General features: G+C 39.1%; 1 protein-coding gene across 1 annotated transcript in view; it reads left to right on the top strand.

Annotated features, from left to right (window-relative positions):
* LOC136873790 (aprataxin) overlaps window positions 1–19,086 on the top strand; it is an 89,077-nt gene that overhangs the window by 42,493 nt on the left and 27,498 nt on the right. Inside the window, exon 3 of the mRNA XM_067147022.2 lies at window positions 6,844–6,977. Coding sequence (XP_067003123.1) covers window positions 6,844–6,977 — 134 coding nt within the window. The remainder of the gene's footprint in view (window positions 1–6,843; window positions 6,978–19,086) is intronic.

The raw sequence follows: 19,086 nt of genomic DNA, 5'->3' as shown, positions 1-19,086 counted from the left end.
CCATCACACCTCCTGGCTCTGAAGCCATACTGTCCTTCTGGGAGCATGGGCCCACTAACACGTTGATTCTTCTTGTCACCAGTGTTGTGAGTAGCGTTAAGGCTACTGATTCCAGTGGTATCTATCGGTATGATTTGGGTTTGTTTACTTCTCCCTTTCCTTGTAGAGAATCTTGATGGCTGACTTTCTCCATTTTCCTTGGATTTTTCCCATTTATTAGTTGTCCACGCATTTTCCAGATAGGCACAGGATGTTTTCAGATGTCGATTGTAAATGCCGTCCATCCCTGCTGCTCTTTGATATTTCGTACTTACAGTTGCCCTCTTCACATCTTCCTGCGTAAGTATAGCACAAGGTGCAGTTTCCTTTTCAACACCTGGTGCTAGCCGTGTATCCATTTTGCATAATATCCTCTCCATGTACTTTTCCTCTATCTCTGTTGAATATCATGGTTGTTGGTACAGAATGCCCAGTGCAGGTCCTTTCAAACTTCCTCTATCAACTCTTGATTTTGTCTGTACGTGTTCAACCCTTTTTCTTCAAGAAATTTTTCTTGCAGATTGATACTCCACAAGGTTGGTACTGTCCATTCTCTGCGTGACTTTTTGTCATTTGTTCAGTGTTGCCTGTCTTAGCTCCTTAGCTCTACGGTTACCAGACATAATAATAGCCACTTCTCTTAAATATAATCTTCTGTGAGGACCAATGCCTCATCAATTTTGCCTTCTCTGATTTCCTTCCCCCTGTGCGTGAGGGCGGTAAAATAACACCCACAGTATCCCCTGCCTGTTGTAAAGAGGAGACTGAAAAGGAGCTCTCATATTGGGAGCATGAGTTGGTGAACACAGGGCCCTGAGCTGAGTCCTAGCATTGCTTCCCCTTACTTTCCTGTATCCTATCTGACCTCCCTTGGTCAACACTTTTTCTTTTCTGACCCCGACAATATTAGTAGGTTCCGAGGCCTAGGGAGTCTTTCATTTACACGCCCTTCTTCCTTTGACAGTTACCTTCATTTTTCAAAGTGTCGGATCCCTTCCATTTTTTTCTCTCTGGTTACTGTTATATAGAGGATGGTTGCCTAGTTGTACTTCCTCTTAAAACAATAATCACCACCACACTCTGATTTCCTGAAGCATGTGTTGACAACTTCTCTGGATTTTCCTGTAGTATATTAGTGCCTTAGATTTCTTTCCATCCCTTCATATAATTTTGACATTATCACTCCATTGTTTTTTACAGCACATGTTTGTAATGACTGCCCTGTGCGTCTTCATCAGCGCACTTTCTGTTCTCACAAGCAGTGTTTGTTCTTTCACTTCTAACCTCTGCACAAACAGAAGTTCAAGTGCGTCCTCTAATACGGCAGAAATATGTTTTCACACTGCCAGGCCGAGTGGCTCAGACGCTTGGGGCGCTGGTTTTCTGACCCCAATACGGCAAGTTAAATCCTGGCTCAGTCTGGTGGTATTTGAAGGTGCTCGTATAACTCAGCCTTGTGTCGATAGATTTACTGGCATGTAAAAGAACTACTGCGGGACAAAATTCTGGCACCTCAATGTCTTCGAAAACTGCAAAAAAACTTAGTTAGTGGGACGTAGTCAATAACATCATGTTTAATGCAGTAGGCTCAGTGCCTCTTCAAGTAGGTAGGTGAATACTAATTCATTTTTCATGCTTGTCTTATTGGGCAATTTAGGTCTCCTGTCAGGATTATTCATCCCTGCTGAGTACTGTACCCAGAGCTTGTTGTATGCTATCGCCAGGCTGAGTGGCTCTGACAGTTGAGGCACTGGCCTTCTGACCCCAATTTGGCAGGTTCGATCCTGGCTCAGTCTGGTGGTATTTGAAGGTGCACAAATACGTCAGTCTCGTGTCAGTAAATTTACTGGCACGTAAAAGAACTCCCACAAGACAAAATTCCGGCACCTCGGCATCTCCGAAAACCGTAAAAGTAGTTAGTGGGACATAAAGCAAATAACATTATTGTTGTATGCTATCTGGAACATTAACACATTGGAAACGGCCATATTTAAATGTGCTACCCTCCAGAAATCGCAGGATTTTTAATAGTTTTTAAAAAATTTTCAATGCTAGGGTAAGCCATGATTATAACAGCTCTTGGAATGCATAGAAAGATCACACTTTCCTCTACACAGAAATTAATTTTTAATTATCATGATGGTGCAGCAATTTTTAAATATAAATTTATGAATATAATATGTTTTACAAACAAGAAAAAAACTGATGCAGCTATGGATGCCACTTCGGTTAATATTTTGAAATTTGACTTTGTGGGCACATCTACTGAAACACACTAATACAGATTCTAACCTAATTGGTCAATTGGCACCTGTATCCTTGTTTACAACCAGGAATTTTCATTCCCACTGTTCTTTGTTTGACTACGGGGTTGCATCGAGTTGCTACAGGTACACGGGAAACACCCACATTTTTAGGAAGCGGTATAAGACAATATTACAGGAGCCACTTCAAGGAAGCGATATAAAACTACGTTACACTTCACATCAATTTGAAATTAGCTCATTTTCTGCATTTACTAGCCTGAAGTGCCAGAATCATCATGTTTACTTAGTGTGTAATTGTTATCCGCATCCTCATTTTCAGAAGTCTTGTCTTCCATAAGCACATCCTTTATGGATTCGTTGTCGAAATTTCGTACACTTGAATTAGACATGCTAAATATTCACAAGAATTACACAAACAAGCCTGCCTTTTGAACACACACTCTTCCTGTCCATATGTACCTACGTACTTTCCCGCCTATTTTACAGCTGAGAGTCAACGACGACGCAGCCTTAGGTTATGTAGGGACGTGGCTGTGTTTTCAATGCCTTGAAAGAAGAGCTCTCGACTTACGCTCATAATTGGTATATTTTATGCTTATAGAAGCATTCGGCAGTATCCTACTGAAGTCACAGCTCGCTGAAACGGCAGCTACAATTTTTTAGCTACAGTGAAATCGTGCCTGTAGATTCTCCGAGCTCCGTCAGCAGCAATGAATTAGCATGCCCGTAGTTTCTACGAGCGGCATCTCCAATGTGTTAATTGCGCTGTCTGTAACTTCAATTGAGCTGCAGTCCATTGTAAAATATACACCTATACTTGTGTCTATTTTCACTCTTAAAACCAGTTCTGTAGGTAATCTTCTACCATCAGAACCTAAAAGGGACTAATTTCAACTTAATAAGAAAAGTGTACATATGCTAAAGGGAATTTTGCTCTTCGTAAAGACTTGTGTTGACCCAGCTTTTGCTTGCTGTTGCAACATTACAACAGCATCTGGCGCTCAGATCAGTTTTTGCTTCCTGCTTCAGTTGTAAAAGCAATATTGAACGTACCTTATTTACTCGCCTATAACATGCAGCCCCCACCTAATTTTTGACTACGGTATTTTCAGAGGAAAAAATAATCAAAAATTTTTTTTCAAGTGACCAGGCAGTAAGTTTATAATTTCAGTTAATGGTAAAACCCACGCTTCTGCACAACCTTTGGATTGGCCTGACTTTTAACCCTTTTTATCATCACACCATTGCCTACTGTCCATCTCACAAATTTATCAAGGTAATTTTCCAGTTTCTCACAATCTTAACTTATTTATTACTCTGTACAGAATAACATCATCTGCAAAAAAAACTTATCTCTGATGCCACTACTTTACTCATATCATTCATATATAAACATATAACATAAAGGTCCAGTATTACTGCCTTGAGGAATTCCCCTCTTAATTATTACAGGGTCAGATAAAGCTTCGCCTACTCTAATTCTCTGAGATTAATTTTCTAGAAATATAGCCATCCATTCTGTCACTGTTGTCTAGTCCAATTGCACTCATTTTTGCCAGTAGTCTCCCATGATCTACCCTATCACATGCCTTAGATAGGTCAATCCATTTCTCGCAACATATTCTAACACATTCAACCTGAAGGATGCCGTAAAACTTGTTATTTTGCTTATTTTCACTCCTGCCTTGTACCATTTTCTAGTTTTCAACTTTTGTATCTTACTGTAAATGTCATTGTTATCATAGGTAAATTTTAATACTTCTTTAGTATTAGTCACCTCCTCTATCTGGACATTATCCTTGTAACCCACAATCTTTACATACTGCTGACTGAATACTTTTGCCTTCTGAAGATCCTCGCATACACACTCCCCTTGTCCATTAAAGATTCCTGGAATGTCCTCCTTGGAACCTGTTTCTGCCTTAAAGAACCTATACATACCCTTCCATTTTTCACTAAAATTTGTATGACTGCCAATTATGCTTGCCATCATGTTATCCTTAGCTGACTTCTTTGCTAGATTCATTATCCTAGCAAGTTCCTTCAATTTCTCCTTACTTCCACAGCCATTTCTAACTATTTCTTTCCAACCTACACCTCCTTAGTCTCTTTACTTCTCTATTATAATATAGTGCGTCTATACCATTCCTTACCATCTTTAAAGGTACTACAAACCTGTTTTCACATTCCTCAACAGTTCCTTTAAACCCATCCCAGAGTCTGTTTACATTTTTATTTACCGTTTTCCACCGATCATAGTTACTTTTTAAAAACTCCCTCATGCCTGTTTTATCAGCTATATGATACTGCCTAATAGTCCTACTTTTAAGACTTTCCGTTCTATCACATTTATTTTTAACTATGACAAAAACAGCTTCGTGATCACTAATACCATCTGTTACTTTGGATTCTCCATAGAGCTCATCCAGTTTTACCAGCACCACATCCAGAATATTCTTCCTTCTAGTTGGTTCCATCACTTTCTGAATCAGCTGTCGTTCCCAGATTATTTATTTGCCATTTGTTGGTCATGCTTCCTGTCGTTCACTTTACCTTCCCAATTGACATTTGGTAAATTGAGATCATACCAATACAAAATGGTCAGTTATTGGACATTATAAATTTTCCAGCTAACTCATTCCTGGTTGCCAGCGTTTTGCTCCCGTGTGCTATGTTGAGGTCATCAGTTGGTACCTAGCACACCTACCAAGTGCATACCGTTGAGGCCACTGCGTAGGCTACTTGGAGCCACCGGCAGTGCCAATGCACTTGAGACTTTGTCTCATTACCGAAAATTGATGCGTGCTTGGCCATCAGATGATATAGATGTTTATTCCCGTAGGGAATCTGAAATATTTGTCCCGAATGAGTAACTTTATAATACCAATATAAATGGTCCGTTATTGGACATTATAAATTTTCCAGCTAACTCATTCCTGGTTGCCAGCGTTTCGCCCCCATGTGCTAGGTTGGGCTCATCAGTTGGTACCTAGCACACCTACCAAGACGCATGGGTAGTGCATACCATAGAGGCCACTGCGTAGGCTACTTGGAGCCACCGGCAGTGCCAATGCACTTGAGACTTTGTCTCATTACCGAAAATTGATGCGTGCTTGGCCATCAGATGATATAGATGTTGATTCCCGTAGGAAATCTGAAATATTTTTCCCGAATGAATATATTTATATTGGTATTATAAATTTATACTGGTATTATAAATTTACTCATTCGGGACAAATTCCCTATGGGAATCAACATCTATATCAAATTGAGATCACCCGCTACAATCACATTACTTTCTGTGTAGTTTCTCACATAGCTGATTATCGTATCAAATAATTCTGTATCAGTGTCAGCACTACCCTTTCCTGGTCTATACACTCCAAAGACATCAAGTTGCCTATCATCTTTAGAGATGAGCCTTATACCTAGAATTTCATGTTTGTCATCTTTAACTTTTTCATAGCTTACAAATTCTTCTTTCACCAGAATGAATACTCCCCCTCCTACCATTCCTATCCTATCTCTATGATACACCCTCCAGTTCCAAGAGAATATTTCTGCATCCATTATATCATTTCTCAGCCATGATTCAGCTCTAGTAAATATATATCTATTCCTTTCTTTAAAATACTTCCGCAGTTCAACACTAACATTTTTATGTCATCCCTACTTGACTTCCAGATCCCTGTACCCTTATCACTGCTCCCTAGGCCACCCCGTTTCCCTGAATGTACCTCCCTATAACCCTTCTAAACAAATTTCCTAACTTATACTTACCACTGCAATTTAAGTAAAGGCCATCTGAGCGCAGATCCCTATCTCCTACCCTCGCATTATGATCTAGAAATCTCGCTCCCAGTTTCCCAAATACCCATTCCATAGTCTCATTTCAATCCTCAGTCACCTTCCAGTCAGTATCCCTCCTACACAGTATTCCACTAATAACAATCTCCGCTTCCTTAAACTTTGCCCTTGCTGATTTAGCAGATCCCACACATCCCCAGCTATGTTGGTACTTATACCTGCTTGCCTTACGTTGTTGGTACCAACGTGAAACACTACCACCTTCTCTTTTCTCTCATCCTTCTTTTCTACTTTCCTCAACATCTGCCTCGACCTAATTCCTGGATAACACTACCCTGGTTCACTTTTCTCCACACACTTTCCCCACATGTCTAACAATGGAATTTGCCATGACCAGAGCCTCAACCCTACCCACGTCAGTTGATCCCCTCCCCTCCTGCTCAGCACTATCTTTCCTTACTACTGCAGAAGCTACTTCCTCTTCCCTTTTCTCCCTCCCATGACCCTGTTCTACCTGTATTTTTCTATCCTCTGTTCTACATTTCCCTTTCCTACCTTTTCCTTTCCTCCGTCAAATTAAATTATGTTTGCTGTCTGGGAACTTATTTTTTAAATTTTTTATCTTCTTTTTACGGTCTAAAGTACTGATTGCCTAATAATGTACTTAATTTACATTTTTACCTTGTAACATATTTTATTATTGTGTTACAGTGTGTGCGTTTCCTTTCAGATTAGGCTACCATGCTGTGGCTAGCATGGCCCGCCTTCATCTTCATGTGATCAGCCAGGATTTTGATTCCCCTTGTCTCAAGAGCAAAAAGCACTGGAATTCATTCACAACAAAATTCTTTATCCCTTCCGAAGGTATGTACTGTAGAGGATTTCGAATGCTGGTAAAACTTCTTTTGTAGAACAGTAAACACTCTTCATTTAGTATATGATGGCCAAAGAAATAGCCTGTTACCAAGAACACATCTGAAATACAGGGTGTTGCATGAAAAATTAGCCCTCCTCTCAGTTGTATATAAATGTGATTTTTCGACTGCTTGAAATTCTATTATCATATCCTATTGAATTAAATCTGCAATAGATTGTTGGCATTTTTCTTGTCAGCGTTTCATTTTATTTCACCAGTTAAATTACAGGTGTCTGTTCTCATTCTGCAAAATGACTTGCTTGATACAAGAAAGAGTGGAAATTGTGGAAGCATATGCGAGAACAGATTGTTCAGGAAACCCACAAGATTTTCAGGGTCAAGTTTCTGGGTAGATGATAACCAGCAAAGAGCAATACAGGCTTTGGTTAATAAATGGCATATTACAGGATATGTGCACAGTGTCCAAACACAAAGAGTCCTTAGTTCGCACACCAGAAGTTATTGAGGATATTCGCTAAAAGATTATTCAGAGTCGTAAGAAGTGAGTTGGCGCAACAGACAAGTGTAAGGAGAAGGACTTGCCAACGTATATTAAAGAGCCTAGATTTTTAACCATATTGTATGGCAGATATGCCACAATTGTGGCTGACAGTCACAGTCATGTACTGTAGATTACTCCACCTGCCTTCTAAATAGCATCAGTGCAGGTCTGTTAGACCCTTTCCAGTTCATAATGAGTGATGAGGCATGATTTCATCTTTTACAGAACACTTGGTACTGGGCAACGAAGAACCCAAACATTGATATTAGCCGTCACTCCATATTGGAAAAGATTGTTGTTCGGTGTGATGTGTTAGGAACACGTGTCATAGGACCATATTTTTTCATTCAACACTGTTGTCTATGTGGATATTTTTCATAGATTTTTTTTTATCAAGTCACTGAAGATGAAAGATAAAGCAGTAAGATGGACAACGTGCCACACATTAAATGTATCTCTGCAGCAAGTCATCATCTCTGAAGAACGAATGGTTAGCAAAAATTTGTGGCCACCACATTCTCCGGATCTAACAAACTGTGATTTCTTTGCGGACACTTGAAAAGTAAGGTGTATGAAACAAATCCATATACAATATAGGAACTGAAAGACAACAACATCCGTAAATCCGCCGCTATCATTGTATTTTCTTTTTATTTTTCACTTTACTTAGGGTGTATCTGAATATGATTGGACATGCACAGGTGCATATTGATGCTTTTTAATCAGAAATACAATTTCATTATTCAAACAAGTGAGATATGAAAATTATTGCTGAATATTAATATTGAATACTAATTTTATAAGTCTGAATATGGTATCCTGAATATTTTCCATTGTCCCATTGCAGGTTTAAAAGACAGGATTCACATCTAATTGCATACTGATATAGTATTATATATTCAATATTGGTGGCATTGACTGTCACAATATTACAAGTCACCTTTCCACAGAAACAGAATTATATCAAGGCTGAACCAAAACAGCTGATCTGGCAGTTTAAATTGTCAAAGATGACTGCAAACAATCAAGAATTATCAAGTAGAGATTGAGAGATTGTAATGATATATTAGGCTAAATGCCATATGCGAGTGCTTTGATTGGGCTTCTGATAATATAATCAATCCCTTAATCTTCCAGGCCTCTTGAAATTCTGGGCGCTCCAACATGTGTCTCCTTTGGCCTCTCCCCTCCATCCCCCTATGGGTGGAGGCAGTAGAATAACACCCATGGTATTCCTTGCCTGTCGCAAGAGGTGACTAAACAGGCCCCCAGGGACTCTGTACTTAGGAGAGTGGGTTGGCGACCATGAGGCCCTTAACTGAATCCTGGTATTGCTTCCACATACTTGTGTCAGGCTCCTCACTTTCATCTATCCTATCCGACCTCCCTTGGTCAACTCTTGTTCTTTTCCGACACCAACTGTATTAGATCCCTTGAGGCCTAGGGAGTCTTTCATTTTCACGCCCTTCGTGGCCCTTGTCTTTCTTTGGCAGATACCTTCATTTTTCAAAGTGTCGGATCCCTTCTATTTTTTTCTTTCGGATTGGTGTTACGTAGAGGATGGTTGCCTAGTTGTACTTCCTCTTAAAACAATGATTAACACCTCCACCTCTCCCCTCCATCTGTTTTGGGAGGTTCTGTATGTACAAATACTGAATTTCGGATCTCCAGATCAATAATTCACTTCACTGCCTCGTCCGTTGCATCATGAATGTTCATCAAGGTGCCATAGAAAGCTCATTGAGTGGTCTAGAGTGGTGGTGGTTTCCATTCAATGGAGTCTGACGGACAATTCTATAAATTACAGTTCTCCAACTTGTTTTTTTGCACACTCCTTCCTTTAGTTGTCCCAGGGTGAGGGTGGCATCAGCTTTAATGGTGTTTATCCAACGTGTCCCCACGGTGCCCTGGTCTTCTTGTTCTGCTGATCATCCCAACCATGACTGCTTTTTCCAAGGAACCCGACCGCATAACATGGCGAAAGTATGTTTGTCTGAGCTTCATAATCTTACCAACCAGTGACATCTGGCTTGACACATTAGTGGTGCCATGGCACACCGCCATTACCACACAGGCTGCCCCCGAATTCATCTGTGGGGATAAATATTTTTGTGAACTGTCTCAATGGTGATAGTGACTCTCGTAAGTTGGAAATTTACTTATAAAGTCACTTTCTCTTGTCTCCTCAGCAAGTCTAGTTTTGTTGTGTGTTTGCCTCTTTTGTCACTTTCTGGTTTGCCTCTGGCTCGTTTCATTTTAAGAACATTAGTACATACCATCACAAATTGTCAGTGTTCCCTGAAAAAATTTTTTGCTTTCTGCCTTATCTTCACCATTCTCCTCCTGGAGTCTATGTACTTGGCCACTAAGAAATTTAATTTTTTAAAGGCCAGCTTATTTGGTAGGAACCATTAAAAGTTTGCTGTCTTCTTACAGAAATAAGTTAAGCACACTGTAGCAGGCAACCACATAGATCAAAGGTACACTGTTATTTACTGTATTTGTTTTTGTACCACCTTTTCAGTGATTGGTAACTACTCTTTGCCCTGATTACATTTGTACTTCCTAATAAACTTGTGCTTTTCTGGTTGCCTTCATTTTTTCCTTCCTCTAGGTAAGTCAGCATTTCAATTTGATCTTTCCCAGGAATAAAGTAAGACTTCTGCTTTTGATACTGCTCCTTGGGGTTGTAAGGTATCTGTAACCAAATTACTTTAGCTCTCAAGATATGATACAGTAATACTATTTTAAATCAAAACTGTCATGAATTACTAAAGCTAACACCATTTAAAAGAAATATTACCTCTGTATTGTAAAATAGTTTGTTAAGGAACGTTCAGATGTGTTTCATTTACAGGACCAGTTTCTGATGCAATTGAAGGTCCTTACTGTTCGTCCATATCTGTAAAATATATATATACACAGTATAACCTGCCTTAATGGACACCTCTCACTGGCAGACACCCCTTCTTAGCGGATGATTTTCTAGGTCCATAATTATGTTGTAATTGAGTAACTTACCCCTCTTATATGGGCACCTTCTATTACGATCATGGACTAGCCACTAGAAACTCCAATTAAACCTCTCCTGACAGACTTTAGAAAATATATATATTTGTGTCCTGCGCAGTATTTGCTTACTTTTGCACAAGAATTACAGACACCGTAATTTGCGGTGCAGGTCGTACACATTCTTGGAAGGCAACACTAAGCTATACTGTCACTCCCAGAAGTTGTGTGATCTGACATGCTCAACAGCGCTGGAATTCGTATTTTCACTGTTAGGTTACCTTTAATTGATTCATGGGCTTTTGACGTGTTCAGTTTTACATTAGTAAGTTGGTGTATTTTAACATGGCTCAGAGAAAGTTTTTAACTGTAAAAGAAAAGGTAGGCATAATAGACGTATCATAAACGTGAGAAGTGTAGTGTGCGTAATAATGTACAGTTTGCTCAGCAGAGGTCTCCATAGAAGTGTTTTTGTCTCTTCGATACATTGCAGCTGCAGCAGCGCATCTACAAATTTCTCATTTGAGTACAGTATATTGTACAATAGTATTTGTGAGATTTTAACACATACAGTACATGGGTTATTGTGGTCCAACTTACATTTAATGGTACCGGTTTCATAACCTCTCCCGGGTGGACACCCCTTCCTACCGGACAATTTCAGTCCCAGAGGTGTCCGTTATAGAAAGGTTTTATTGTGTGTGTGTGTGCGTGCGTGCACACGGGAGCAGTTATGAATTTAAGGCGATAGACTACTTTTAACCAGGGACATATAATATTTCCTTTTATGTGACATTAGTGGTTTTTCTTCCGATGGTGAACACGAAAAGATTTCGTTTTGATGTAACACACGGGAGGGACACGTAAAGTGGACCAGCAGAAAAACGTTCTCCACTGAGATCAACTCCAGCCAAACTCAGTGTCTGACCCTGTGCTTTGTTTATTGTCATGCCAAACCAAACTCTTGCTGGGAATTGAACTCATTTGAAATCAAAAGGCAAATCTGAAGGAATTATAGGTATTGTTACTATTAAGACAGTTCCTCCTATGTCATAGCCAGTTAAAATATTAGCTTTAGTCAAACTGTATTTCAAAGTTTTCACCCCAATCTCATCCTATTGCATAACTTTAGTGGGTGTAGGCACCCCTACTTTCAAAATCAGCTTGTGTGGTGGCAAGTCAGATGGAGTTAAAGAATTTTGAAATTGTGTAGGGTAATGAACAGCTTTTTCACTGACTGCTGTGTCAACCGAGTAATTTACACTTGAACCTGGGCAGTGAATTTAAAGATTATTCCCTCTGTCATTCCCTCTCCTGTGACAATCGAGAATCTTTTTATTGGTCAGTTTCATTGTTAGTGATAAATGCACTTTTCTCGAATGCAGTGTGCTACGATGTCTGTTCGCTTTCCGTCTCGGCATGATTGGTTATCATAGATTTTATAGTCTGGCTCCATGGCTGAATGGTTAGTATGTTGGCCTTTGGTCCAAGGGATCCCAGGTTCGATTCCCGGACAGGTCAGGGATTTTAACTTCCCTCGGTTAATGAGGCTTGTGTGATTATTTGTGTCCCATTAGAGTTTGTATTCACTAGTTGTTCAACATTAGCCTGGTTAAGACTTACTGTGCTTTTGAACATGTTTCTTTGACAACAAATTTAAGACATGCCAAGTTTGGTTAAGTTATATATTTTTGTGAATGTTTTTGCCTTCATATTGTTTCCATTTTAGTATATATGGCTGAAGATGACCTAAGTAAGAGAGGTCAAAACTAGTACCAATATTAATAAAATATATGAACATCAAATTAATTGTATTGAATAGGTGGACCTTCCCTACCTTTGATTGTGAGAATTATATCAACAACTATTCCTGCACAAAATTATAAATAGCTTTATAGATAGTAGTGATTTGCTTATCAGAATACATTTCAACATAAGCAAATAATAATAATAATCGTATGGCCTCAGCTACTGTGTGCAGGCATTTCAATTTGACGCCATCTGGCTGTCTGCTCGTCAATTTCGACGTTCTGTTTTACCTTGTAGGCCTGCTAGATGGCAGACCGAGTAAACCAAAACTCTCTTGGGTGTCTATGGCTGAGATTTAATTACTTTTGTCGGGTAAACACCAAATTTGTCACCAGAGATCTTTTACTTGCCCACATACGGCATGGAGTGTCAAATGGACTTTCTTCCACCCTTCAAAAATCCGACTACCTCTGCCGGGTTTGAACCCACTCTCTTGGGATCTGGAGGCCAACACTACCACTGATCTACAGAGGCACCTAACATAAGCTAATCAAACTTACATACTCAGACATACTTTCACAAACCCTTATCCAACACATCATTTCACAAAAATACTCCAATATTAAGGATATTCACTGCGTTTAATGACTTATTCAAGAACCCTGACATAGATCTCTCAAAGTCCCTATCAAAATTGTAGAGTAAAAAAATGCATACTAAATTACTTCAGCAAATGTACATAGTCTTTACAAAAAGAAATTTTGTAAAAGGAAATGGAATTCTTGGACAGCAATTCAAATGGACATCAGTTATCTGTAAATTTTGGAACTCTATTCTTATACAATTAATCATGCACCTTATATGCCTATGCTGCACATAAATATTTTGATATTTCTCACTTACAGAATTAGTATCCAATTATTGTAAACTTATGTAGAATCTAAACCTGATCTGAATATATCAAACATTTTTCTAAATCTATCCTTAAAGTTTTGTCATTTTTCTCATGTTTTTTACTGAAATAATGCACTTTGTAATGACTGTTGTAACTGGAGTACAACTCTATTACAGGCATGTGTAATAAATAAATTCATGATAAGATAGGGAGAGGGTGAAACACAGTGTTGGCACAGTCTACTCGTGTCGAATAACACCAGTGCTTAACATCGCTATCTGAGTGATGAATCGCCATCAACAGCATCGTATGTCCTCACTCCATATGAACACTGCAGAGAGATTTGTAATTGAATCCAGACATTTGGCATGCAATTTAGAAACTGGAAATTATATACCACCAGTTCCCCTACCCTCTTGGCCAACATTCTGATGGTGATTTTTTTTCTTCCCACCATCAGGATTCAAACCGTGGTGTCAGACTATAAAGACACCATAGCTACCAGGTGGACTTTTGGTTCAAGTAAGTTCTCAGGTTTTGAAAGATGAATAGAAATAAACTTGCTCTCAGTTTGTGCAGCTTCATAATTCATACAACATGTCTTTGATTTCTTCAACTCTGTTGATGATGATGATGATGATGATGATGATGATGATGATGATGATGGTGATGCTTGTTGTTTAGAGGGGCCTAACATCTAGGTCATCAGCCCCTTCAACTCTATTAAACTGGAATAAAGGAAGAGAGCAAGAGGTGAGGAACTCTGAAATCTTCTCAAGAATGTTTTGCACTCTGAAGCTGTTATTCTAAAGAAAAATAATTCACACTTTAAAAAATTAAAAAATTGTTCTGTACTCTTAAATTGATTGATATGATTTGCTGTGCCTGGGCTTTGCTTTATATTAACATACCGTTATCCCTTTCCATCTCACCATAATGCCATTGTTTAGAGCACCTGTTAGTACAATACAGAGGGTGGCATTAAATCGAGGTCACTATGTCTGTCTGTTAGGTCATCAGCCCAGAGGCAGGTCACTATATTAAAAAAAAATTAAATTTGAATGACTGAAGGAACTGCATAGTGATATTTCATACAGGAATTTTCTGGAATTGTATTATTCAACATTTAATTTAAAACTGGGTTGTCATTTTTTTCTTTTTTCAATTCTTTATCAGGTGTTACCTTCATGCAAATTTTATTCAGTTACCATACACACAGTAAAGTACATTGATTCAAATTTGAAAATGATTTCAACAGAATATAGTATTTGATATACAGTTCAAAATAATCATGCAAGTGGTTTGCGTACACTTCAGCTGCTTTAATAGTGATCTTTTAACCTGTTAGCCAGTTGCGACGAGTTAATTCGTCTACCAGTAATTGTTACTCGTTCGGGTAATGACGAGTTAACTCGTCTAGAGCCTTCGAACACTGTTATCTGCTTGTTGGGGACGTGTTACCTCGTCACTCTTTGTTGCTGAGTGTAGTTCTATGATCGCTTTATAGAAGTCAATAGGTTCCAGACTTGCTACACCACACGGCCCCCCAATATTTCATTGCATTTTCTTCTGTACATAATTGCTAAGCGTGTTCGTTTGGATGATGAAACTATTCTTCATCTCATTGATTCAAAAATCGAATTACAGGACAGCTCTTTGGATAGGGAGGATAATAAGTGGTGAAACTCAGTGAGCTTGCTTCTGTACCATTATAAATAGACTCATTGAAGAAAAATGATTTTGAAGATCGCTTTAGAATTCTTTTTTGTAACATCATGCACAGTACAATACTTTTATATTTCACTGCTTTTCTTGCTATATTGGTATATAAGCCAAATTCCTATATTGTAATAATAATAATACTCCATTAGAAAAGTGGCATTGTTTTATCGGTTGTTATCTGTGCTCGGTGGTTGTTATTTAGTATCAGACGTAGTATTGTAGTGTAGCTGCAAAAAGTCTAATGCAGTGTTGAGTTACCAAATGCAAATCAAAAGAAACCACTTTTCCCTTTGCAAAAATCAAATGAACATAAATATGTCTGCCGGTCACGGCTATCCATCAATAGCTGTTAATTTCAGATGACTACGAGTCATAAGACATAGCCTGCACGGTTCTAGGTAACACTATCTGACCCTCGATCCATGTGTTACACCACGCCCTGCACGTTTGCTAGGGTTACACTGTTACACATTTTGTGACACTAACTTCCGTAACGCAAATTTTCAGATGTCCACCAGCCATAAGATATAATATTTATGTCGAAACGGGTAGGACTGGATAGTTCGTCTTCTGTGGAGACATGCACGCATAATGGGTGGGACGAGTTGCTTCGTCATTCTCAGAAGCGCATAATGTGCGGGATGAGTTCTTTCGTCATTCATGGAAGAGTAATGGGTGTGACAAATTAACTCTTTTTCAGTCAAAAAAGATGGTTTTCCATTTTCACACCAGGCAAATGTTGGGGCTGTACCATTATTAATCCTTCCCACTCCTAGGCTTTTCCCATCCCATTGTCACCATAAGACTATCTCTGTTGGTGTGACGTAAAACATTGTCAAAATATATATATGTATATATTCCCCACTACGATTGTTTGTTTCTCAGTGGAAATCTCCGGTTAAGAGGTTAATTCTCTGGCTCAGAAATTTCATTTTCACTGTCTCTTGAACTTTCTGGTAATTTCACCTAAGTTAGTGGAAAGTTCCTAAAACGCTGGCTCTTCTTGGTCCATTGCTGCGAGTTGTTCAACTCTGATAATTGCTCCATATGGTATGTTGGGAAGAAGATAAATCAGTCTGATTTTTAGAGAAAACCTTTGATCTTCACATGCATCAACCCCTCCAGTCATTCCAGTGTGGGACCAGCAGTTCCTTGTTGTAGCTGAAATTTCTCCCCATGAAACTCGGATGTAGGACGGGCCATCCTTTAACAACAAACTGATAGTAGAATTGACATCGTTGATCTGTTGAATGAGTTTTCTCACTTGATGCCACCTATAATGTGCCTTAAAACTTTTTATTATTCCTGCATCCAAAGGCTGAAAATATCCAGTGTGTTGATGACGAAGGAATTTAGTGACAAGGCATGTTGTCAAGGATGCATAACAGAAATTCTCTTTGTTCTCATCCATTCATCAAATTTAACAACGCTTATCCAGGCCTTTTTATTGTTCATGAGTCAACATTTTTGAAACTCTGAGGGTTAGTCACTGTTCTTTGTTTTTTTGCATCTCCTTAGAGGGACATTTGAGGTTGTTTTATCAGGTTGCATGCAATAAAATAAAGCAGTTTCATCCATTTTGTACACATGTCTTGTATTGTAATTCATAATTATTGCTGAAAGGTTTTTGCAGCCTCCTTCTCAACTGCCAGGTCAGCTCCTGCTATCTCACTATGCTTCACATGCTGTGTCAGCCCATGATATTGTTGAAATGAAATAGCCAACCATTACTGTATACCTGTACGTAACACCTAATTTATCACCAGTAAACTCAGCTTGTTCCTTAATCACTTCATTGGTCGCTTTTTATTTTCATTTACTTGGGATGTCCAAATAATCAAAGCTGCTTCTAGCTTCTCACACTTGGCTGATATTCTTGGCTGATTGATGGCATTTCATCCGTCCACTTACATTTTGCACTTAGAATGTCTCCAACACTGCTTATGGTTTTTACCCCCACAACAATGAAAAATGATTTTCAGTGTTCAGCTGACTAACCGAAGGACACTGTTCTTTATAAGCACACACTTCTCACTTTTCTTTCACGCTTAGTTGTTAATTTGTTTGTCGTAGAAACTTGCGCACACAGGACAAACAGACAGGACTGAAGTTCAAAACCGGAAACAATATGCTTCTTTTAAGCTGTTCATTATCAACCTTCTTTGTCCAATGTTGCAAATCTTTTCTCAGAAAGTCTGTTGTGGTAAGCCGTAATGGAATTCCTATCTATGGCAAGACCATTCAATCCCAGAGCAGGATTGGTAGCACACCCAGCCTGCTCACATTCTCAACCCATTCGCATCACATTTAAATACTGTAGCAGTTCACTGAGAAATCACATTTAAATGCCACTCTACAGCTGTCGTCAGCACAATATTATTTAGAAAATCGTACAATACCCACCAGTAAAGTTTCCTTTCTGAAAATTTGCATGCATGATAATGAAAGAATAAGCTTACCGATGCCACTCTTCTTGTACTGCCAGCAGCTTTCACTTCTTTTACCCTGGCTTTGGCACACAACACACCTTTTCGTGACTTTTTTGGTTTTTTCTCTGTAGCTGGAATATGCATGGGAAAATGGGTCCATGATTTAGCTTGTAATCTGATAAGAGGTGGTGTTCGCTGAAGGTCGACCCCGAACAGAGTACTCCGGCAACTGAACAGTCTAGTAGCTGCTGTGCAATGCCAGTTCTGAAGTCATGGGAGCTCGTCTTTCTGTTAGCAGCAATCTTGTGACGAATTTGAGAGAATTGAAAATGCATTCATTGTATTGTAGAAGGTAAAAATAGCAGTCCATGTCTCATACTCTCCACGTTTTAGTTTAGTTTTACTGATATTGCAAGGCATGTCTTTGTGGTCCTGTCTAACAGTTCCAGTTACATTTGTCTGCATGTCATGTAGCCTTTTGAATAAATCTGGGGAGGAATACCAGCAGTGGTGTATTCTGGGATCAAGACTAGGCTACCACTAGACTTAGGTTACCCTTCTTGATGATTGGTTTAGTGAACGTCAAGCCTTCAGCGTTTTGAGCTGCAGCGAAGAACCAGTGAAGAAGCCTGTTGTGTTGTCGAAGCTGCTTCACAAGCTACTGATCGGTGGACATAGTAGTAGCCTAATGTTTAGCAAATTAAAGTCCGGCTTTGTGTTTAAATGGGTAGAATTCTTGCCTTTGGTCCGATGGCCCCGGTTAAATTTTCAGAATCAACCTGTCAACCCTGTCATACTGTTAATTCCCCTGGCTTGGGGACTGGGTGTTTATGATGGCTTCGCCATTCATTTTATCCTTATTAGGTCACCACCATTATTATTATTATTATTATTATTATTATTATTATTATTATTATTATTATTAAATTAAAATGTTGGCTTTTACAGCGGTCGTACCCATCGTTCACTGCTTATTTAGCTTCCTCGGGAGATCAGTGGTGGTGTCCGACCCATTATCACGGGTTCGATTATAATCAACAAAAAGAAGACTAAACCTGAAAGATTACATTTCATTTTAGCAGATCTACCAATAAAAAGAAAACTATATTGCTCCTATAACAGCAGCCCTGCAGTGTCTTTCTACAAGGATGTAGAAGTAAGCGGGAGTGGAATACCAGCACTCTGTTATCTATATCATTAATTCAGAAGTATGAGGTAAGGAAGTACATACGATGAGTAACGCATGGTTGATAGTTAGCAGCGGCGATCTGATAGACTGAAGCCTACCACACCTATCATCCCAGTCCCCACTCCTATCCAATATACAGCAGCTAGACACGTGGGGCGAGAGCCTGGGCTGCGATATCAGTCTCCGAAGCCTTGCTTGCAGAAATACGTTCGACATTTTTTCTCACTGCTTTCAAGTTTTGTAAATGGAACAATGTGTCAGATGATTACATTACAATGTGTTTCATTCTCAGGTGAGGTTTGGGCTTCACTGATAGCCTTGCCCTCAGAATACGCCACTGAATACCATTTATCTACAAACAATGTATGCCCTTGACCTAGCTTGCAGACTTTGATCCATTACATCATCACCTGCACATTAATTGTGAAGGACAAATAGTAGCCAGAACTAGATTCACAAAATTTCTAAATTTTTATTCCATACCTTGAACGCTTAGACCTATTGCACTGGACATATGAAAGATGACCTCTGAACTTCATTAGACTTTCATCTAAAGCAATGT

The sequence above is a fragment of the Anabrus simplex genome, chromosome 5, assembly GCF_040414725.1.
Source record: "Anabrus simplex isolate iqAnaSimp1 chromosome 5, ASM4041472v1, whole genome shotgun sequence".
NCBI classification, from domain to species: Eukaryota; Metazoa; Arthropoda; class Insecta; order Orthoptera; family Tettigoniidae; genus Anabrus; species Anabrus simplex.
The sequence above is the reverse complement of the archived record's forward strand: the minus strand, read 5'-3'. Positions and strand labels throughout refer to the sequence as shown.